Here is a 23,345-nt window from a genome sequence, read left to right on the forward strand (position 1 = left end):
TTTGGAGTGTTACTTTCCCTAAAGCAGCTCCTCTGCCTGTGGTCATAACAGCATCCGCAAAAAGGCATGTTCTCCCCAGTAGTGCTTAGAGCTATTTTCATCTTTCTGGTTTGCAGATCACCCTGCAGACCCCATGCATGTGGTTCAGATGAATCAGGCATAGAGTTGGAGATATGGTAGTATGGAACAGGGCAGGAGCTGGAGGAAAGCATTGATGCGCTACCAGATGTGGAGAATGAGAGGTGGGCATTAATCAGGTATCTTGCACAGAGCATGAGGCCTGGTAATGCTGCTCAGTCTGCCCCGTGAGTTGTACAGGTTATGATATCATACCAGGAAGGCATACAGCCTTTCTTACGCAGAAAACCCATCCCTGCTGATACCATCATGCTATGCACAGTTTTGGAGCCACGGAAGTCTCCGTTCAAAGCACGGCTCCTTTTCAGTGCAGTCCAGCAGCAGGTTAGCAGAGCGAGCCGTACCCACCAGAGAGTCACTTGCTGTCTCTGCGTCTGTAGTGAATGAAAATGCCATTTGGGGGTCCCAGTCTGCAGCACCAGATAAAATGCCTCTGGTGTTTTCTGTTGCCTATCTATCAGCATCAGCCCTGTATGTTGACTCTAGATAGCTGTCTGCACACTATGGCCTGGTAGCTCTAGTGAGAAGCGTGTGACAGTGTAAGGTGGAAGAGTTGGTTTACTTGGATTGAATTGCTTAATATTCAGAGGGCTGTTTGTCTACAAAATATTTAGAAATCTCGGAATATTTTCAGCTGGAAAGAGAAGCCAGTCTAAATGTTAAGCGTTGCAGCTGCTTCTATGCTCATGTGGGTTCCTTTGATATGGTTAGGATCATTTGCTTAGGCTGCCTCAAGACAGTAGGAACTTGGGTTGGTATTGTCTTTCTAGCCAAAAGAGCTATAGGTAGTTAATCTCTGAGCTAGCAGGCATGGCTGTGTGTAAACCATCATGTAGGGCTGATGTTGGGCACTTTGGATATGACAGCATCAGACCTGGAAAGGGAGAATGAAGATTGTATGCTCCAGCCAGCTAGGCTGAGGGCTGAGAGAAGACATTTCCTCTCTGCATAGCTGTAGGATCAGTGCCTTGTAATGGGCTAACTGCAGGAGAAACTGGTAGAGAAGTGTCACGCTTGAACTCACTTCTCTCACTTCTCCTTTTGTGTTTTTGCCAGTCTTGCCGTGAAGTGATAGTAGCAGTGAATGTTCTCTAGCTACTTGTGAAATGGTGATTTAGTGAACCAATTTTAAGCCGTGGCATCCTCAGCACTGCTAGCTCCAGTCCTGATTTGGTAATTAAGTGGTAAACATTGCTTAGAACATTAATTTGGTTGATGTTTGCGCTGCATGAAGCAAGTGTAATCAGCACATAAGGGATATCTTGTTATTAGCACTCTGGGACTGCGAGGCAGTATTGGAAAGGGAAGCCTGGCAGTTAGACTTCTTATGTTTCTGCTGCTGTCTCTGGCCTTGACCTCCACTGTAGCACCAGGTGAATGGGTTTCTGGCTGAATTTTATAAAGTTCAACTTACGAGCAGTAGCAGGTATTGTGGGTGGAAGAGTTTTCTGGGTGATTCTGGACGCTGTCTGGAAACCGGGAGTGCTGTCGAAATGCTGGCAATCGCTGTTGGTATCATCAAGTTTCGTTAGGGCTTGTCTTGTCAAGACTTTGCTCTTTCACAGTGAGGCAATATGTTTTGAGTATTAAATGTGCTTTGATATAATCACCTTATGATTATATCAAATACTAGAGCATTAATATGATTTCCACTTGTGTGTGTTGTTTTGTTCAGATGTAATTTACTTGAAAGCCAGCTTTTAAGAAGTGTGAAGAGCATTCTTTCCAATGTTGTTGGCTGAAATAAAGCTGCTCTGTAAAGATTGCATCTTCTTGGGTAACAAATCTTTACAATATTTGACAGGTGTAATCACTGCACTTTAAAATACGTATAGACGAGATTTAGACCAAGCTGTGCAGTGCTAGAAATATACGAATTGTAGTTAATTTTCAGCAACTGAATTGTAGTGACTTTTGGACTATAATGAACCCTGTATCTATCTTTGGATAGAACAGGTTGCAGGTAGTGATTTTATCAACGAAGCCTCCCAAAGAGACAGTGCTGCTGCATTCTTTCTCATTTCACAACATTGCCAGCATCAGGCTTATTCTATGGGATATCAGCTTCCCTCCTAGGGAGGGTGATTCCTTGCTTAACAGGGATATAATGGGGAGGATCTCTGCAAGTTTGCTTGGAAATTGCTTTCTCTGTGCTGAACTAAGACTTCTAGCCCTTACTTTTCATAAATACTGTATTCACTCTATTAAAAAGTCTGATGTAGCACATTCATTTATGGTTTAATGCAAACGATCCTTGTTTGTGTTTTTAGGAAGTCCTTGAGATGACAGCAATGACAGAATTCAACAACATCCATTCAGTGACTGAAATGCCAGAAGGAGACAATCCTAAATGTGGTTTCCATCACGGAATGTTCTTGGAACCCCAAGAGAAGAAGAGGAGCATGAAGGCTCTGGTGGTTAAGCAAGCAAGGAAAACTTGCAGCTGTACTCCAGCCAAAGTTAAAGACTTTGTTTTAAGTTTCTTTCCTGTCTTGCAGTGGCTTCCTAAATACAAACTAAGAGAGTGCCTACTGGGAGACATAATGTCTGGTGTGATTGTGGGGGTCTTACTAGTCCCACAGTCAATTGCTTATTCTCTCTTGGCTGGGCAGGAGCCTATTTATGGCCTTTATACATCCTTTTTTGCTGGCATTATTTATTTCATATTTGGAACCTCCCGCCACATCTCAGTTGGCATCTTCGGTGTGATTTGCCTGATGGTGGGACAAGTGGTGGATCGTGAGACGCAGAGAGCTGGCTATGATGCAGAGCCAGCTGCGCTCAGTGTCCTCACAGCTACAGCAGCATATGCAAACAGCACCAGCTCTCCTGTGAATCGGACATCGCAGGAGCTGCTCTGCGATAAAAGCTGCTATGCAATTAGAGTGGGAGCCACCATGACCTTCATAGCTGGAATTTATCAGGTAAGAGGAGGTGGACAAACAGGTATTCTGTGGAAACAGTTTTAATTCTTTAGGTCATTGTCCACATGAACAGACTGCTGGGCTTGCACATGTCCTTAATCTGCATCCCGGGGGAGTGGACCCATGGAGTTTCTGTTGTGCAAGAAACTCCTCTGTGTCCTTTGCTTTTTTAATAGCATTTTGTGCTTGCATTGCTACTCTGTTAGAGATTGTAAGGACCTGCACATAACCACATGCTGCTCGCACATAGTAACTCACCACCTTCTTCACTGTGGCCTGAAGCTTTTTAGTTGCTGGCTTATAGCATAAACCTCCATTTCATTGGACCCAAATGTGGTGTGTCAGCTTTTTATTCCAGACTCCAATTATTTGCCTTTTATCAAAAAATAATCTGGACAGTAAAAGATTTTTCTGGACAGTAAGAGATTTCTCCAAGTGATTTTTATTTGTCTTTGTGTCTGTAAAACTTTGCTGTTTGTCTATTCAAAGCAAAACAGTACTGTTACATGAAGAGGATACTACTGAGATGATAAAATATATTTGAAATAGAACTTTTAATTATTACCATATTAAAATACATCATTCAACAATATCTTACCACTCTGTCTCTACTTAGTTCTAGAATTCACTGCATTTGTTCTTACAGTGCCCTCCAGGGTGATAGCTAATCAAACTGTACATAGGTGGGAAAGGAAACATACATGTGACACTCTAAAACACTTGTTTTGGACACAATCTGGGACTCTTTCTTGTGCTGCATGTTACAGTTGAGTAATTTCAGCAATATTCTGAGACTCCTGGGGTACACTGGATTTTGTGTTTCATCGCTGCAGGATGTTTGGAGTTGTGAATTGTGCTTAATATTCTTTGCAAGTACAAGTACAATGAAGTTTTGATTTATATGAAGTCAGATTACTTTACCTGAACATTAGGCATATTCTGCTTGCTGTCCATTCAACCAGCATTAATAAAAATTAATGACAGGGCACTTAAAAAAATTGTCTGATCTACATCACAAGAGTTTGCAGCTCATATACTTCTCATGTCAGATGCACCAAACTTTATGCAGTGCAAAGGACAGCTGTTATGCCACAGTCTGTATTTTTCTTGCAGCTTATGAGCTCCACTGTAAGACAAAGACAACCAAAAAGGTTTTGGATCTTTGCAGAGTTCACAAAGCTCAGAAGAACTTGAGAGAGAAATGGCAAAGGCAGCCAGAATTTCAAATGCTTCCCCCCCTGCCCAGGCTTGCTTTCTTGCCTGCTGGGGTAATGAGAAGTTACAACCAAATTGATGAGCAAACAATAAACACAGGTTCAGGGTATGAAGACCCCCCAAAAAGCCTGCTCTGTGTTAGAAATGCATTTCATTCAGGAGCAGCTGAATGCTGGAGGCTGTTTTCTGCATGATTAGACCATGCCTTGTGCTCCAGGGCCATGCAGAGAGGGGTGTTTTTATCCTACCTCCTCCAGAACCCCACAGTGACGACATATCCAAGATCTGCATCTTAATCTGTTGTGTGTGGTTGATTCCTTCCAGGTGGCCATGGGTTTCTTTCAAGTGGGCTTTGTCTCAGTGTACCTCTCCGATTCATTGCTGAGTGGATTTGTCACGGGTGCCTCTTTCACCATCCTGACCTCACAAGCCAAGTATCTCCTAGGTCTAAACATTCCAAAGAGCAGTGGCATCGGCTCCCTCATAACCACATGGATAAACATCTTCAGAAACATACACAAGACCAACATCTGTGATCTCATCACCAGCATCTTGTGCTTTCTTGTACTTATCCCAGCCAAAGAGCTTAATGAACATTTTAAATCCAGGCTCAAGGCTCCAATACCAGTTGAACTAGTCGTGGTTGTGGCAGCTACTCTGGCATCTCACTTTGGGAAGCTGAGAGAGACTTATGGCTCAAGCGTTGCCGGACGCATCCCAACTGGGTTTCTGCCACCCCGTCCTCCAGACTGGAACCTGATTCCTAATGTGGCTTTGGATGCTATTCCCTTAGCTATTATTGGCTTTGCCATCACTGTCTCCCTCTCAGAGATGTTTGCCAAGAAGCATGGTTACTCTGTGAAGGCCAACCAGGAAATGTATGCCATTGGCTTCTGCAACATCATTCCCTCTTTCTTCCATTGTTTTATAACAAGTGCGGCTCTTGCCAAGACTCTTGTCAAAGAGTCCACAGGCTGTAGGACACAAGTGTCTGGCATGGTGACTAGTTTGGTAATCCTATTAGTCCTCCTTGTGATTGCACCTTTGTTTTACTCCCTTCAGAAATGCGTCCTTGCTGTCATAACCATTGTAAACCTCAGAGGAGCCTTGCGGAAGTTCAAGGACCTGCCAAAAATGTGGCATTTGAGTAGAGTGGACACAGTGATCTGGCTAGTTACGATGGCAGCCTCAGCACTCATCAGTACTGAGATTGGTCTTCTGGTTGGTGTTTGCTTCTCCATGCTCTGTGTCATTTTCCGAACTCAGAGGCCAGAGGCGCCGCTGCTTGGTTGGGTGGCGGAGTCCGAGACGTATGAATCCCTGTCTGCTTACAAGAACTTGCAAACCAAGCCAGGAATTGTGGTGTTCCGTTTCGAAGCACCCCTCTACTATATCAACAAAGAGTGCTTTAAATCCATCCTGTACAAGCAAACTGGGGTCAACCCGGTCTGGGTGAAAGCAGCAAAGAAAAAGGCAGCAAAAAGAATGCTTAGAGAGAAAGAGGTGAATTCTGGTGGCAACCAGACCGACATCTCCATGGATCTTGTCTCTGAACCTCTGGGATTTCACACAATAGTGATTGACTGTTGTGCAGTACAGTTTCTGGACACAGCGGGAATACGCACGCTCGAAGAGGTCTGCAAGGACTACAGGGAGATAGAAGTCCAGGTGCTTCTGGCCCAGTGCAATCCTTCAGTGAGGAGTTCCCTGATCCGAGGAGAATTCTTTAAAGAGGGGGAAGACCACCTTCTCTTCCACAGTGTGCACCAGGCTGTGGACTTTGCATTGGGTGCACAGGGGCACAGTGGTACCAGCATTTGTAAGAACTAGCTATGGGAAGGCAGCAAGTTGGAACAAAGCTTGGGGAAAAAATATGGCTGTGGGTCTGTATATCTGTGCAATATGTATGCACTCAGATAAGAAGAGGCAGGGTGGTTGGTAACATGCTGATTACTGTGCAGTCTGTTTTGATGCTTTAAATTTGCCTGCTGGGTATAGTGATTCATTAGATGGTATTGAATGAAGGCAATTCTTAACTTGATTATGGTCAATCTGTGAATCTTAAAGAGTTTTCATATGGTTATTCATCTCATTTTTCTTCTCTCTTGAACTTCCCATGTCTCGGTTCCCTCTAAGTTTTGATCGTAAGCCTTGGAAGTCTTTATTGCAGCCCTGTCTCTACGGATGGGATTTTGAACTGGTCTGGGTGTCCTGTCCAACTGAACAATGAGAGGCAACTCATTTCTTGTTGCTCATTCTGGCATTGCTTTTCCGTATCATCACACCCTTATATTTCCTAAGGAATGACTGACAGGGACTGTTTGCTCCAGTCTGTACTGTAGAGTGATTGATGGGTGATTTTGTAGCATCCCTGAATTTGAGATAGATAGATAAATAAAATCAAAACATGCATGAAGAGGCCTTAACGAGTGGCTCCTAACGACCTGTCATCTCTAGAGGCTTTGTCAGTGTCTCCTGAGAGCCTGGTGCAGTCAGGCAGCAGGGCATGGTTGTCTCATTGCTACACAGGCCTTTACATGCCATGAGTTAGCCCCTTCAGCTTCAACTTCTTAATGTTTTTTATTCAGAGGTGGCTGTTTAGAAATCTGTTTTGTGCTCATGGCCAGTCATTTGTTTTCCCAGGATTTAGAAGCTCTTCAGAATTGCAGACATTAGATATGGAAAATCTCTAATTCTTGAGTTTCAACAGAAAACAGTCCCTTTTAGCCAGTTTTATATGCAAGGCAGACAGGATCACAGGAACTAAAACGAAAAGGGCCAAATAGATTATCCAGCATCTGTCCAAATTTGTCCATGTCACACAGACTTCATGTCTGAACACAGGTTTTATTGACCATAGCCCCTTTACTCATGCACTGTCATTGGCTTTGTGTAATGGGGATGGACAGGCCAAGAACTACAGCAGTTAGAAAAGGAGCTGGAGAAATTCTGTGCTGAACATTAGTGTAAATAAACCTTTGTACTTTGGCTTTAAATTATGCAGAACAGTGAACAGTACCTGTTCTTTGTGCTAAAATACAAAAGCTGGGTAGAAAGAGGTTCTCTTTTCTTACACCAACAATGCAATTATGAAGGCAGAATTGAGAGAATAACAGCTTAAACTGGGTACCAGCTGTACGTAGCACACTGGTTTCCCCCAGGTTCTTCACAGCTTTTTAAAAGGGAAAAGTTGCTCTATAAATACAGTATTCTCATCCTTAATCATGTAAAAATGAGTCAGGAGTCAAAAAGGAATTAAATGCAATCTGAATTATGAACTGTTTTCTGAATAAAGATATATTTTGAGTTTAGTTTTTTTCCTCAGATAGGAGCAGTAACTATTCTTTCTATGAAAGTTGGTATGTCTGTAACATACCACTTCACTCTAGGAGCTGGGACCTCAAGGATTAGATAGCAGGAAGGTGAGTCCCAGGATCTGGCAGCCTCTGTATGTTAACTGAAGTTAGTACGTTTTTTTTAGGACATCACAGCAGCGTAGAGCAATATGGGGGAAGGTGGTGGGTGGCTGTTGCGTATATTGAAAAGGAGTACATGACTGAGATCTGTGCTTTATGTGATTTAGAACTGGCAGTGTTAAGGAAACAAATCTCCAAGTCTCAGAGAGAAAATGCTAAAGCTTCTGCAGTATTCAAACCCCACAAATATTGTTCTTTCTCAGCCTTAAGGCGTGTTTATACAAGGAAGTGAATCCCAAATAGCTACTGCTGAATTTTTTTTCTTTTCTGCAGTAATCTCCTTCATGAACTTTTTTATTCTGGGCTGAGAATCCTTTATGCAGTTTAGATAATTGTAATTACTGAATTGATATTACCAGAGTGGATTAGCCTAAGCCATATAAAAGCAGTGAGTGTAGTTAATGCCTATGTACGGATTATGTTTTAATTCCTCACCATACCTGTTTTGCATTGAGTTCCCATTCAGAGCCCCTGGGTTGGTGTTGAGAGAGCTGGCATAACCACGGCAGCTCCCACAGCCGGGTGCTGGCTTGGGAAGGGTTTGGCACCATGGCTGCTTTGGCACTGTGCTGGCTGGTGGCAGGGGAGCTGTGTGGACCTGTGCACCAGCATTCAGCTGGTGGCAGTGCTGTGAGCTGGGGGAGTCCCTTTTCGGCACAGTTTGTTCACGTTACCAGGAAGCATCTCTAGAACTGTGAACAAAAACCTCTACCATTTTTAGACACTGATTTTTTTTTAACTAACGTTTTTCAAGAGAGCAGAACATCTTTTCAAATCCCTGATGAAAAATTACAGCACAGCCAACAATAAGCAGTGTATGCTGTTACTGCATGTTCTTGCCTACCTGCAGCTATGTGTTCTCGCCCCTTTGCCCCACAGGCGTGGGCAGCTGAGAAGGAGAGGAGGAATGAGCAGCTGGCCAGGAGACTTCCTCTGACGAAGGTCAGTTACGGGTGGCATAGAAGTAAAGTAGAAATTGCTCTGGGTGATCCTTTACACTCACAATTCCTCTCTCCTGTACTCTTAATGCTGCCCAGCTGGAGATACTTTGATATGTGACCGTGCACAGATTTGTGTAGCCGAATTCTGAGAAAGGGAAAACCAGTAATTATTTATTAAAGGATGTTCTTTCAAATTCATTTCTACCTGTGTCAGGAAGGGAGGAATAGCAATGTTGCTTCCAAGAAGTATGCACTTGACACAGCTAGCAGGATGCGTATTTGTAGCTCCTGGGTATCTGTTTGCATAAAAGCACAATAAAATAGCCATAAATTGATTTTCAAATAATTAATATAGATTACAGCTGAAAGATGTACTGGAGTGATTTATTGTATTTGGCTTCAGTGCTGTTTCTGCAGCCACGACTGGCAACACAGCCTCCAAATTCCATTTTAAGCAATACGCAAGAAACCGTTTTAAAATGCAACAGGAAAAGCAGCCAGCCAAGCAAAAGAACAACTTCTGATGTTCTTAAAGATAACATCCAGAGGTCATAGTATTAATAAGACTATATTAATGCATAGAGCCCTGGTTAAAAGAGAACAGAAATACCATTTTCCAGAGAGTTCAGTATAATGGTCCTTTGGAATTAACTGAAGATTAGAGCTTATCATGTCTGGAATTTCTTAAAACAGTGGAGTTTCAGCTGTTTTTCTTTTAGGCCTAGAATAATTTTTAAGCGACATGAGACTGATTTAAGTCTGCTGGCAAGAAGCACATTTTGCTTGAATTATGTTTATGGAACCTTTAAAAGTAATCCAGTTTCAAATTTAAGAATTATGGACCACTGGTTAAAAACTATTGCCCTCAAGAATTTGTTTTATAAAGGAATTTTGTGTATATACATATACACATATATAGGTGTACGTATGTATATATGTGGATACACACACCTTTTGCTGCTGTATGATGGATGCAGCGGCTATATATATCTGTTACACTTTTGTGGTACTCTCGTTCTTCTGCCTTCTACTCTTTTGAATGAACAGTGGAAGACATATACCAGATTTTATAAGGGGAAATCTGCCGCACCCACTGCCTTCTACACCACCTCTTATCCCTGCCTCTCAGTGTAATTTGTAATCTATAGGAAGAGGGAATCTTGGAACAATTGTGTTTGCGTTTATGCATCTGTCGGCAATAGGAATGTTCATCCCAGGTGCAACCTTCAGAACCCTCGGCCAGAGTGGGAGATGGTGTAAATCAGTTGATCTCCATTCCCAGACATTCTAATCAGCAATTATCAGTCTAAATGAAGAATTAAGAAATCATTAGCACATTCATTAATGACAACAACACAGCATTATGGAAATTAACACTCACGGTCCCAGCTATACTAAAGACTCCTGAGAAATGTCTTTATTAGTCTCCTGCTAAATGTCAGGCTCTTTTTTTTTACGGTTATTGCTGCTATAGATAGTGGTCTCGGTTCCTCCTCATGTGGCAGTTACACTAATAAATATTTCACTTGTGTGAATGTTTTGACATCGAAACAATTTTCAGACCAATTCATAAACCAGGGAGAGGTACTGCAGTGGGGCACGTCGTGCTTAGTTCTGGATTTATAATGACATGCCAACCTTAGTCTTGTGTGATTTACAAGGAAATTGATTTCCTTGTAAGCCGTTGCAGCTTCATTTGCTCCTCCCGAATTCAGTGTGAGACCCACCTCCACCCTCTTGACACTTCTTTCTGTGTTTTGCTGTAAGACTTTGCATATGATCGACAGTAAATAGAAGAATCATTGCTGTTGTGTATATTGCTATTACGTGTGACCTGCCAGATCTTTTGATGAGGATAAAGCTCCTTAACAGAGTGTGTAAACCAACCCCAAGCCCCCACCAGTTCCCCAGATGCTGGGGATGGGAGAAAAAGGGGCTGTGGGCAGCTGGCAGGGGACCACCGCTGTGCCTTTCCCCCCATGAGCATGCTGGAGCCTTAGCCCAGTGTGGGGCTGTGTGAGGGTTTGTGTAGCTGAAGGATTAACAGTGCTGCCCAGAAAGGATGGATAACTTGGAGGTCTCTTTATTATGGGACTCCTGTGACACTGTTATGCAGCTACGTGCCTGCGTAATGAGTGTAATGATAACACAGGACCTAGTTCCTGCTCAGTGCTGCTGCATAAGTCACTGTCCAGAACTACATATATAAGGTATATTTGTCTCCACTTGCTTCTGTGAGAGATATAAAAGTCTGCTGCTGATGCATCTGAAGTGCAGAGGTGAGGTACTGTGGGCAGGAAAGCATCCTGCCTGCCACACCATGGTTTTAAGCTGGTCAATACCCAGCTGCCTCCCACAGCCTTGTGCTGAGGTCATCTGTGAACTCTGCCTGTGCCAGGTCCTAGATCTAGGTCTTACGTGGTGGGGTCCATTCTTTCTGTGGCCAAACCTCCCTTGAGAAGAACAGCAACACTGCACGTCTCCTTGGGTCCAGTTCCCTGCACCCTTTCACCCAAGGGCTGTGCCAGCTCGCTATTCCCCATCATGCTTTGGCTACCCGCTATCATCTCCAGTGCTGCTGGTGCAAAGAGCATTTAAACAACTTGAAGAGACGTCACCCACATGTCTCCACTCTGAAAACAGCGCAGGAACACCCATGCTGGCCCTGCAGCCGGGCACAGTGGTCAGCACTCACCTTACCCTCCCAGCACAGTGAGGAGCATGGCTGGGCTGTAGGGAGCTGCTTGTCTGGAGGAAGATCATAGAAACTGGAACAAGAGAAAACCTTTGAGCTGAGGGTGAAACTCTTCAAGCAAATAGGTTGGTTTAGGGCATTATCTTATGTTGTGGGTGTTTTTCACATGCTTTGCAAAGGTGATTACATGATTGAAGTGATTTATGTTTTTTTACTAACATGGCTAAGCTAATGAAGCTATGACAGACATCTGCTGCTCATGCCGTACAAGGTGCTTTGTATCTGTGTAGCTTATTTTGCTTTGCTAAGTCTCGATGTAGGATACTGTTGTGGGACTTCAATATTGATGTGACTGTCCACACTAGAAGGGCTTTGCACTTCTACTTTGCTGGCGTAGCTAAAAGGAGCAATATCATTAGTGCAGACTTTGCACTGTGAATGACCTTAAGTCCCAAGAATGACTTGCACTTGGTTATCGTGTTTGTAAGCCTTTGTAGGATCGGCTGCTCATGTGAAAACCTACCTGATCTTTTACTTTCAGTCAGATTCTACCTGAAGTAGAAACAATTCTGAGTCTTGCTTTTTCTTTTGAGATTGTTACAGTGCTAAAAGTGAGGCCTCTGGTTAGGTAAAATGGCAAATATTTTTATTTTTATATATATATGTATAAAATTCGTAGTATAATTAGTACCTTTCTGGTTTATTTTCTATAGATTGTATATGCTAAGGCATATTGCTGTTCTCATGTGCAAATACACAAAATATTTCAGTGTTACGGAGAATCAAATCTTCACTGAGTAAATTTACTGCCAAAAATATGTGTTTGAATTCTGTCTCTCTCCAGCTCTGAAAGCACTTGGCTCTGAGTCTAGCTTCCAAATGATCTCTCAGGACTCCACAGGAAGATAGGAAGTGAAACATTTTGCTGGACTCGGGTCCAAGTTTTTTATGTCTGATTTTTAACTTAAGGAAGCAAATTTCCTGTATAATTGAAATGCAGCTGAAACATGGTCAAGGAGAGGTAAAGCCTCATTTTGCTTGAAAGCACATGATGCTTTGAGTTCATCAGCCTCTCGAGTCCCTGACCATCATCTCTGGTATCTTGGTATGTTCTGGGGTATGATTTTTTAAATTATTCTAAATTCAGAATAATTTTAGGTGTTTGTGACATAATATTTTTTCAGAATAAACAAAATGGCAGATTTTGCCTGGGGTAGCTTTTTCAAGCTGGAGATTCAGTTTAACCAAACAGGACCTCAGGAATGGAGTAGATCACATCGGCTGACCTAACCAGTTTACAAAATGGGTTATTTGAATAACGTGTGGAAAAGTTGTATAGTTATGGATACAAGATCACTTCTTACCGTGACTAATTTGTGCAGGAAAAACAAGGTACAATGTTTCCCCGGGTGCTGTGGTGGAATTGAGGGTGCTGGAGGAGCATGAGCCCATGTTGGATGGGTGTTTGCTGACACAGGCTTTGCCTTTTGCCCAGCATGGGGGAGATGTGTTGCCATCAGCTCCTTGTTGGGCACTGTGCTCACCGACGAAACGATTGTGATCAGAGTTGTATTTTGTCCATCGTCGTCTTATGTCCTACAATCAGCTATGGGCTACAGCCGCGGCGTGGTGTTGGCTCTCCTTTACACTGTCTCTGTCTGTTAGATCTCTATCAATTGTCATTTTTAAATGCTAATGTGCCTTATTGTCATTGTAGAAGATTTGTTAGCAAGAATTTTCTATCAAATATGGTAAAATCTTTGGGATTTCTTAATCACCATTAAAAGATTGCATTTGTTTTTTCTGTTGTCAGGCATGTGCTTAATACCTTAGGAGATGCTGCAGCTATACATTCTAAAAAGAGAAGCCACACATGTTTGAGCATTGAGTCGCCAGTCCCTGTTTCTCCTGACAATTGTGCTCAATCCCTGCAGTGTATACACGGCTGTGTGCACTGTTCTGCACTGTATGGTATGCACACAGGCACACATAGAAGTTTCCTGCCAGTGTAAAATGGGGCATTGACTGACAATACGTGGTCCGCAGCAGGATTTCACCGTCTTCTGACTTCAGTTCTCTGTACAAGCAGGCTGCAGTTTGTCTCATAACAAGATAAGCAATGTGATGGCGACGATGTGCCGTTTGCCGGTGAGCAGCACCCTCCTGTGGGCCAGGTCCATATTCCGAAGATGCAAGAAATGGCAGATATGTTCGGGTTTGGTGCTGCTTGTACTTTACAATATGTGTACTTTTAGCACATGGTATTACATATTTAGCCTTACAAAATCGCTGCAGTGTATTTCAGTGTTGACATAACAGGTTATATGACTTGGTCAGGTCATGGCCAGTCAAAGTCAGAGCAAAAATTAGAACAGCTCTGGGTGCAGTTCTGGGCAGTTACTGGGAGCATTATCTCTGCATACATGTCCTTGAGTTCTGCAAAAGATTTTCTTAATCCAGCAGTTCTCAGCTTTTACCTGAGGATGCCTTTTACCTTAGGAAACCTCAGAGCACATGCTGTAATTTTTGTGTTGGTGCCAGCAGAGTGGTAGGAGCACTCAATTACGGGGAATGCCAGCAGGAGCTTTCTGCTCTCCTGAAAAGCATGGGACAGCCATTGCCTTCAGCTGAGTGACTGATTCCTGCTGATACAGAGCTAATGGGCAATCAGCAGCACCCTTTACCTGTGCTCCTCAAGGCTCTATCTTACCCTTGGACAACTAATTCTCACCAAACATGCTCCTGCTCTAGAGGAGAACCCCCAGCCCCATCTCCTGCATCACAGCCTGGTGGAAGCTGCTTGGGAAAGGTGTACTAGGCATCCAGTCCATGCAGAGCCATCCCACCACCCGGTCAGCAGCAGGCTAGAAACTTCCTGAGCACTTAGACCTTTATCATACCTTTTGCAGCACTTCTTTACGAAGGTTCCTTCACTTTGCCTTTACTCTAACCTTTTGACTCCCACCACACCCTGAGGCAGCCTGCCTCACTTCCTTGTGTGAAAAAGCTTCTCCTTCAGTTTAAAATCTAATAGGAGATCCAATCTTCTTGTATGGCAGGTAGTTGGAGATGTGCTGTGGTTTCTGGGCTTCCTACCCATCTGCTGGAGCATCTTTCTGTCCTGTGGCATTGAGATGTGCCCTCCATAGCACGCCTCTCCGCTGCCTTGGTGTGCGATGAGGTGGTGCGTGCTGCTGGGAGAGCTCAGGAGCCAGCACAGCTCTGCCTGATACAGAGCCTGCCGTCCTACAGTGGGGCAAGTTGTGCCTGCAGGTAGGGCAACTGTGTGAGCCAGCCCACAGCTACAGGGGGAAGCAGCATCCCGCTGACACGGCCTTGGTGCCATGAAGGGCTTGTGAGCAGCACACATGGGTCGAGCCTGAACTGATGCCAAATGGCCTGGGCTGGATGCCAATTCAATATGAAATAGAGATGTGTCTCCCTGACTTTATTCCACTGTGTTCATCTGTAATCAATTTAATCTGTTTACAAGAGCCATTATAGCATTTTCAATTACCAACTTGATCATTTGGAAAAGTGTCACAAGCCCTGGACATTTTTCATGCAGGGAAAAACATGAAAACAACACCAAGTGACGCGAAAGTTGTCAAGGAATTATTTTTACCCTCCTTATATAAATTGAGAGTTGTCCCCAAATGCTTTTTATGATGTGCTTGGAAATGCTACTTTTTTCCATCTTCTAGGAGTGGACATCAGTGCTGGAGGAAGGACTTGTAGCAGGATGTTAGCAGAGCAGACCAGTGTGCGCTGTCCTCAATGGCTGCACAGTTGATGGGTGTGTGACCTCTGCAGGTCACACATCCTTTTAGATCTGCTATCTCTGCACTTAGTTGCTTTGCAAGGACATATGGTCCATCTCACAGCTTTCAAAATAGACTAAAAAACATTCCTTGCATGTCTGTCTGCATGGTTAATTGCTGGGAGCGAGCTGTAGCTTAAATAGATGCTCTTTATCACTATTTATTTGTAGGTTTCTTGGTCCCTCTCAAACTTCAGAGTGCTGTGACTGCATTACCATGTGCAGTCACAGGGTGAGTGACACTTTTGGCCTCACAGTGTTTACGTCTGGAGAGAACTTTTGTCTTCACATGGCATGCTCTGCTGTGATCCCTGCACGTCAGCATAAACTTCCCTGCAAAGTAGTGGGAGGCTGCAGAAGCTGTTTTATTTTCTGGGATGAACTGGTGTACTGCTTCCACATTCTCTGTTATTATCTCTTGCAGAAACATGAATAATTGCTTTCCAAGAAACCATGGGAGAGGTTCTGTTCAGCTTTTCTGCCTTCACATGCTTTTGTGGCATTTTGCCGTATCTTGGCAGTGGGACCAATTCTGGGCTTGTCTCCTTTTCCTTGTTTTTCCCTTAAAAAAAAAAAAAAGACATTTTGCAAATGTATACATATCGAGAATTCACGTCCAAGTGGAACTGAACCAGCAGCCATCTGAAAAGACTGTCAAGTCTCATATCTGAAGGGAAAGACAAGCATCTCTCTTAGATACCTGGCACCATTACCTGGCTCACTCGCCTTGTTTTTCTATAAAGCTGTGTGTGATAAGTAACTGTGGAGCAGAGGGGTGCAGCCGTGTACTAAGCCAGGCTGGCCCATTTATGGAGCCAAGACATGTGTGCTGCTATTTGAAAGGCTTCCAGAAGCCAAACAGTTGTAAGTGTATTTACAAGCCTTAAGGCAAATAAAAAATCCTTGTGCAGTACAGTTAACTCTGTTCCAAAGGAAATGAGAGATGCCAGCTCATCCTGTTAAACAGAAGTGATGCATTGACGCAGCAGCAAGACTTGAATTTGCAACACTTAACCGCTGCAAAGTGCCTGGGTAACAATCTCAGACACAATTTCGTGATTTTTTTCTGCTTTAGGGTAGAAAACACAACAGCCCACTACTGCATTTTCCTTGTCCCTGGAGCTTGGGCTTCCACTGCTCTCTTGCTAGCTGGCTGCATTGGCTGTTGCATAGATGGATGTTACATTGCTCACATACTATGCCATAAGTGAAAACTTGGGATTTCATGCTTTCTGCTTGTCTTGAAAACAGAGGGTGCCATGTTATTGGCAGGCAACATCCTGCATACACTTGCATGGTTCAAGTTAATACCATCTGTCCAGCCCAGCCTTGCCCAGAATGGCTGAACAGTTAACTGAGTTTATAGTGTTAATAAAGAATGACCCTTGAAGATGAGTTTGAAAACAAACAGTTTCAGCAGTTAGCTGTTGTGACCTTGTGTTTGGGGCAGTGCAGCCTTACTCAGCTCAAGGTCACATGAAGTTCTGTTTTGGGTTTCTTTTTTTAAGCTGTCTGGTATACATTTTCTAGAGCAAACGTGAAGTATTTGCAGTTCCTGCCCTTGCCTCGCCTCATGCAGTAAAAGTGGTTTCAGAGGTGCACACGGTGCTCAGTGTCACTATGTTCTTACACTCCCTCTGCCAGGATGGAGAACATAAAATGACCTCAGAGTCCAGAGCCTGAACTTCTGTCACAGAGAGGACCACGCAGAACCTGCTCTAGCATGAAGGCTTGCTGTTCTGAAGAGTTCAGTGCAGAGAACCTCTGCAGAACAGAAATGCATGGGGAAGCCAGCTGGGACAAGGAGCCTGAGAATGTAATTGCAGGGAAAGTATAGAATATTTTAAAGTTGAGCATATGAAAGCAACTGGGAATTTGTGCACAAGAAGGGGAGGAAAAAAAAAAGTAGGGGAGGATGGCAGGGGAGGCACAAAAGCAGAAGGAATGGAAAAGAACCGCTCACCAAAACCTGTGCCCTGGGGAGGTGGAAGAGCGTGGCAGTATGGCTTATCAAGCTATATCAGGTGGTAAAGCAAATCATGGTAAACCAGAGAGTTCCACATTATGTGAGTGGAGGTGGAAGCTGGAAGAAAAAGCAGCAGGCGGCTGTGAAGGCAGGGGGGAGGTTATAGGTAGCCTAGATACTGTCACAAATGGAAAAAGTGCTTTGTCCCATTTTCATGGTGGACAGGTTAGAGATCCAGAACTGGAAATTAATGCTTCCAAAATGAGATCAAAACTCAGAGATCAATTGTGCTCAGATGTGTGTCATCCCAGCAAACGAGCTGACTTAAAAGAGCAGCCTGGCCAGCTCTTGGATGACTGACTCACCAGTTCTTCAGTGACTGAATTTCAGGAGGAAGGAATCATACAGAAAATGGAAATTTGTGTCATTTGCTGAGGAAGAAGATGGAAAATCCAAATCAGTAAGTAAAGACTACATGAGGCAGGCCAAGACACAAAATGAGCAATATCTAGGAAGGATTATAAAGCATATGAAGGGATCATCTTTTAAAGACAGGAGGAATGACAAGGCTAAGGAAAGATATAGTCCATTACTGAAGGGGAAGGGAAAGGGGAGCTATCAACAGATGTACCTGAAAATATATGAGCTGTGGAGGATTGGCAGAGAATAAAGAATTCATATAAATAGTTAAATACATTGAGCAGCTGTGTCCCCTGCCATGTGCTCTCATTTCTTCCTGCTGCCAGAGAGCACTGATGTTTCTTATTTATTTACTTCTAATTACTGAGATACAGGCTTCCACTGATGAGATAAATGTAGCTCAGGATGCTCATCTTCCTCTTCTCTTCCCTCAGGGTGTCTCCCCAGCATCTAAATCAAAGCCTTATGAAAATGTCATCTCTCCACAGCCCACACCATGCCCCCAGTGCTGTGGGCTCTCAGCCGCCTCCCCAAGCCCAGAACACAGTCAGTGCCAGGAGCAGAGGCAGGGGCTGAGCTGCGTCTCTGCCAGGCATTATTCCTGCTCCATGGGGCAATGGCACATCCAGCAAAATCTTAGGGACTAGGTTGGTGGAAAAGAGATGGAAAACAAAGGGTGAAGAATGAGGTGAGTGACAGTGTGTGCTGAGAGGTCCGGTGTAGGTTGCTTGCGGGGATCACAAGGGCAGAACAGTTACAGCAGGTATTTATGAGGCTGCTGTTTCAATTCAGGATGATGGGACATTACCTTTTTTCCTGACCACTAATGCAGTTGTTCACCTTTACCTAGAAAAGAAATGCAAACCTGCACTTTGCCGAATCGTGCTTATTTCTGCAAAGCAAAATCCTTTATTTGTGCTAAAAAAATCCGTGATGGTCTCTAAAAGGCACACGAAGAAGGTGGATTGTGCAGGTTTGACACACCGTGAGTTCTTTATCTACCTAGAGGTACCCTGTGTCATCACGCCTTCACTGTCTGTGCAGAGCTGTGTCTTATAAAGCCCCTGAGAAGCTGGTGCTGCTGGAAGTGGCCAGGCAGCGATACAGGCACATGAGGAGCAGCAGGCAGGCAGCTACTGGGAAAGAAAGGTCATTCTGGAGCAAGTTTTGCTTTTTGATTGGTTTTTGGAAAAAAAACTTGTCCAGAATAGATGAAAACCTGAGTGGGGAAGCCTGGCAGGACTCAGGCAACCATGCTCTCTTCAGGGAGGGGCAGAGCAATAGCATACGCAGGAAGATTCCTTCGCATCATTCCCCTTGTTTAGCAAACACACCTCCAGATACCAGCAATACTGTTATCTGGCAGGAGCACTTCTCTAAACCCCTTCATTTATTCTTAATGGCCAGAACAAGTTTTTATCAAAAATACTCTCCCAGAACGATGTTTGTTTTCAAAATACAGCTCTGTTTGGCTGGCTGCACTGTCTTCATCGGCTGGAGCAACATAAAAGGGCCAATCGCTTGGCTGAGTAACTCAGATCTCTCCCCAAGGGAAGCGGCACAGGGTCCAGAAGGAAGGCGAAGGCAAAAGGTTTGCAGTCATTAACCTCATGCTCTATTTGTTCAGTGCGTGCTGCGAGGTGAGGAGACAGGTCTGTCCACAGGGGAGAAGCTCCAGGTAGTGAGAAAACACGCCGTGTATCTCCGTACAGCCAGAGGTAAGAGATTTGGGATGGGACTAGTGATGTGAAACAAACCCGTAAGGCAGGAGAATGGGCTTTCTCATCATCCCAGCTCAATGTCCGAATGCAGCCGCTCTGGATCCTCTCTCAGGAGAACTCCTCTCTGTGTGTATTGTTCATTTTTGACACAAAGGTTTGTTTTGCTGTACCTGCATTTTGACTGAAAATCTTGGACCAGCTCTGGGAAGTGCCTATGTTACTTAACCAGGCTGAAGAAGTGGGATGCTTTCATTCTGCAGACAGGAGCCTCTGTGATGGGCCTGTTTGATGCAAGTCAGCAATGTAATTTAAAATTTCGAAGTGTTAAAGGAAAAATTATTTTGCAAATTGTCTCTTTTGTCCATGTTTTACATTCCCAAAGCACCACTTGGAATATATCAACATTTTCAAAATAGGTTTTGCTTTAGTGAATGTGTCATCAGGAAATGCAGAGTTCCCGAAGAAGTATTAGGTTCAGTGAAATAATATTGTCTGATTTTAGCCCGTTTTGCTGTCCTGTTTCAAAACAAGAGATATGTTAGGAAGGAACACAGAGGGCTCTGTAGCTCTGTCCCAGATGTGGGCATCTGTGCCAGTGTGAATGCAATTCAAACCATGGTCTCAGGATTGTGGCCCATAAATGAAAACCAACAAATTAACCAGCACCGTGGGAAAGTGCTTTTCTATTTGGTTTGTCCACTGTTATTTTCCTTTATTTATCCATGCAATCGGCACGAGCCCCAGAGCTAAGCAAAGCTCCTTATGTACATAACTGCAACACTTCATGGCTGCCTGCTCTCCTGCCTTAGCTCTCCTGGTGCAATGGAGGACACGTCAAGACAGAAGTCAGGACAGAGCAAAGACGCACTGTGCTCCCCAACGCCAGAAGAGCCTCCTGCCAATTTTATACATGTCAAATTGGAGGAATATGAGCCTGCAGACTTCAGTACCAAGGAAATCATCCTAAAGAAAGCCAGAGAGGTCTGCACATGCAATCATCAAACCATCATCACCTTCTTCTGTCGGCTGTTCCCAGTGCTGGACTGGCTTCCCCGTTACAACATCAAGACGCAGTTGCTTGGGGATGTCATATCTGGGCTCCTGGTGGGGATAGTCGCCATCCCTCAGTCCATCTCCTACTCGCTGTTAGCCAACCAAGATCCTATCTATGGAATCTACACCAACTTCTTCTGCAACATTATCTACGTTATTATGGCCACTTCGCGCCATAACTTTGTGGGCTCCTTTGGCGTCCTGTGCCTGATGATTGGGCAGTCTGTGAACCGGCACCTCCAGCTAGCAGGGTACAGCGACAACAGCGCTGGCTCTTCGCTGGTGGACAACTCCACCTCCGCGAGTAACGGGACGAGTGCCTGTGACAGGAGCTGCTACTCCATCACTGTGGCCCTTTCCTTAAGCTTTCTGGTCGGTCTTTACCAGGTACAAATGTTTCCTCTCTGACCTTTCCCTGCTAGGAACTTCTCTGTGCTAAAGATCTCAAAGTTCCTGTCTCAGTTCAGCCTTACAAGTCATGAGAGTCTGTTCCTGATGTGGGTAGACCCTGACACTCTTGAATCAAATGTAGTGATTTAAAAAGCCACAAACATGACTGAATGGGGGGTTTTGTTTCCTCCCATATGACAGGCCATGTCCTTGTATGTGTCTAAAACATCCTTAGGATTAGACACAACAAGGGAGGAGAAAGGACCACCCCAGTCCTGGAGCTGGGCCAGCTCCTGGTACAGGTTAGAGCAGGTTTGGGGCTGGCAAGAACAGCTCTCAAGGACCCTGCCATCAGCAGAGGCTCCTTCAAAGCCCGTGCTCCCTGGGGATGTCCCCACTGCCTGGGCCTAGCTGTCATTGGACAACTTCAGGCTCTTTCACTGGAACAACTAAAATTCTGTGCCTTGCACTGGTTATATGCCACCGTTTGATGTTTTGATGGGGCTGCTGCTTGGACTTTGTGTTAGCTATGTGCCCTTATTGCTTGTAAGGAGGCAGCGGTAGGGACCTTGTAGGCTTCTTTTTATGGCACCCTAGCCACAGATGAGTGTAATAGGTGGGTCTCTTTAGTTAGTCATACCCCAGATTAATTACTGAAGACAAAGTCCCCTGCCTCACACTGAATGCTCAGCAGACAGAATAGTAGTGGAAACAAACTGACATAAATTGCCAGCCAGCTCTCCCAGCCCTTCTCATTGATGCTAAAGGTATGGCTGGCTTGCTTTTCAGATCCTGCTGGGGGTTTTACAGCTGGGCTTTGTGGCTGTCTACCTGTCAGAACCTCTCCTCAGTGGCTTTGTGACCGGCTCCAGCCTCACCATTATCACCTCCCAGATGAAGTATCTCCTGGGACTGAAAATCCCTCGTCATGAAGGGGTAGGGTCCTTCATCCTCACGTGGGTCGACCTTTTCAGATACATCCAGAACACCAACATATGTGACCTGGTTACCAGCCTGGTTGCTTTGGCCATCATAGTGCCTGTCAAAGAGATCAATGACCGGTATAAGGAGAAGATGAAGGCCCCGTTCCCCATAGAGCTGCTGGTGGTCATTGTAGCCACAATAATATCTTACTACTTTAACTTTGAAGAGCGATACAAGTCTGATGTTTGTGGGGATATCCCCACTGGTTTCAGGACTCCCACTCTACCAGATATAAACCTGTTTTCCAGCCTGGCAGTTGATGCTGTGCCCATTGCTATTATTGGCTTTGCCATGACCGTCTCCCTGGCAGAAATCTTTGGCAAAAAGCATGGGTACACTGTCCGTGCCAACCAAGAGATGATTGCCATTGGCATGTGCAACCTCATCCCTTCATTCTTTTACTGCTTTGCCGGCTCTGCAGCCCTGACCAAGACTTTGCTGAAGGAGTCCACGGGGACACAGACCCAGATCTCTGGCCTGGTCACCTCCCTGGTGCTGCTGCTAGTGCTGCTGTGGATTGCCCCGCTCTTCTACTCACTGCAGACCTCCATCCTGGGGGTGGTCACCATTGTCAACCTGCGGGGGGGCCTGAGCAAGTTCTATGACACCCCCCGCATGTGGCAGCTCAGCAAGCTGGACACGGTGGTGTGGTGGACAACCATGCTGTGCTCCACGCTGATCACCACAGAGATTGGGCTCCTCGTGGGTGTCTGCTTTGCTTTGCTCTGTGTCATCTTCCGCACGCAGAGACCCAGGGCCACGCTCCTGGGCAAGGTCAGCAGCACAGAAATCTATGAGGACCAGTCCACGTACAAGCAGCTCAGCAGCATTGCCAACATCAAAATCTTCCGCTTCGAGTCATCCCTCTACTATGCCAACAAGGACTATTTCAAGACTGTTCTCTACAAGAAAACAGGGGTAAATCCTGTCTTGCTGGCTGCTAAGCACCAAAGGGTGGAGGCCCAGGCAAATGCAGACACAGGAAACAGAAAGGGCTTTTTTGGCACCAAGTTTGACTGCCTGAAACAAGCCAAGAAGAGGTCTGGGAAGCCTCCAGCAGATGCCTGTCCTCCCTCCACAGATATGCACACCCTCATCCTTGACTGTGGGGCGATGCAGTTCATAGACACTGTGGGTCTCTCAGTGCTAAAGGAGACACGTCATGACTATAAGAAGATTGGTGTCCAGGTGCTTCTGGCCAACTGCAACCCTTCCCTCCGCCACCGGCTCCGGGAGGGATGCTGGGCTGGCGAGGCAGACAGTGGTGGGCAGCTGGCTTTCCACAGCATCCACGATGCCGTGCAGTTTGCTGAACGGTGGTACCATGTCCGGCAGGAAGACAGCAAGGAAAAGGATGCTCTCCAGGCTGCTGAAGACCTGAACCTCCAGGCGTCTTTGTAGAGCTGTGTGCGAGGACTGTTTCCTGATGGGGACGGGTTTGTGGTGTACTTGAGAGCGGTTTTAGTGTTTACATTGTCAAAGCATGCAAAGAAGACTTTGCTGAACTGTCAGCAGCAGGCATGGGGCAGGAGGATGGGGGAAGGTGTGGATTTCAGGAGGCATTGTCAATAGGTGGATAACCCAAGCAGCTTGTTGTGTGGG

At 44.9% G+C, this 23,345-nt stretch overlaps 2 protein-coding genes across 9 annotated transcripts in view; both read left to right on the top strand.

The window, feature by feature from the left end:
• LOC115615562 (sulfate transporter-like) overlaps positions 1-6,360 on the top strand; it is a 21,593-nt gene extending 15,233 nt beyond the window's left edge. For 6 of the 7 annotated variants that reach the window (XM_030503853.1, XM_030503855.1, XM_030503856.1 and 3 more), the window contains 2 exons: positions 2,409-3,062; positions 4,602-6,360. In XM_030503853.1, the coding sequence (XP_030359713.1) occupies positions 2,409-3,062; positions 4,602-6,107 (2,160 nt within the window). In that variant the 3' untranslated portion in view covers positions 6,108-6,360. Of the gene's footprint in view, positions 1-180; positions 1,916-2,408; positions 3,063-4,601 lie in introns of those variants that run through there. The other variant, XM_030503857.1, reaches the window with a different exon arrangement.
• On the top strand, positions 3,030-23,174 carry LOC115615563 (sulfate transporter-like). Of its 2 annotated transcripts, XM_030503862.1 has the most exons (4): positions 3,030-3,190; positions 6,737-6,741; positions 20,294-20,756; positions 21,549-23,174. In XM_030503862.1, the coding sequence occupies exons 1-4, from the start codon at positions 3,128-3,130 to the stop codon at positions 23,142-23,144; spliced, it is 2,127 nt and encodes a 708-aa protein (XP_030359722.1). In that variant the 5' UTR covers positions 3,030-3,127; the 3' UTR covers positions 23,145-23,174. The 2 variants fall into 2 exon arrangements, with proteins under 2 accessions (XP_030359722.1, XP_030359721.1); XM_030503861.1 differs by lacking the exons at positions 3,030-3,190; positions 6,737-6,741 and having other exon boundaries at positions 18,725-20,756.
• Positions 23,175-23,345: the final 171 nt, after the last annotated feature.

The sequence above is a fragment of the Strigops habroptila genome, chromosome 12 (assembly GCF_004027225.2).
Source record: "Strigops habroptila isolate Jane chromosome 12, bStrHab1.2.pri, whole genome shotgun sequence".
Classification (NCBI taxonomy): domain Eukaryota; kingdom Metazoa; phylum Chordata; class Aves; order Psittaciformes; family Psittacidae; genus Strigops; species Strigops habroptila.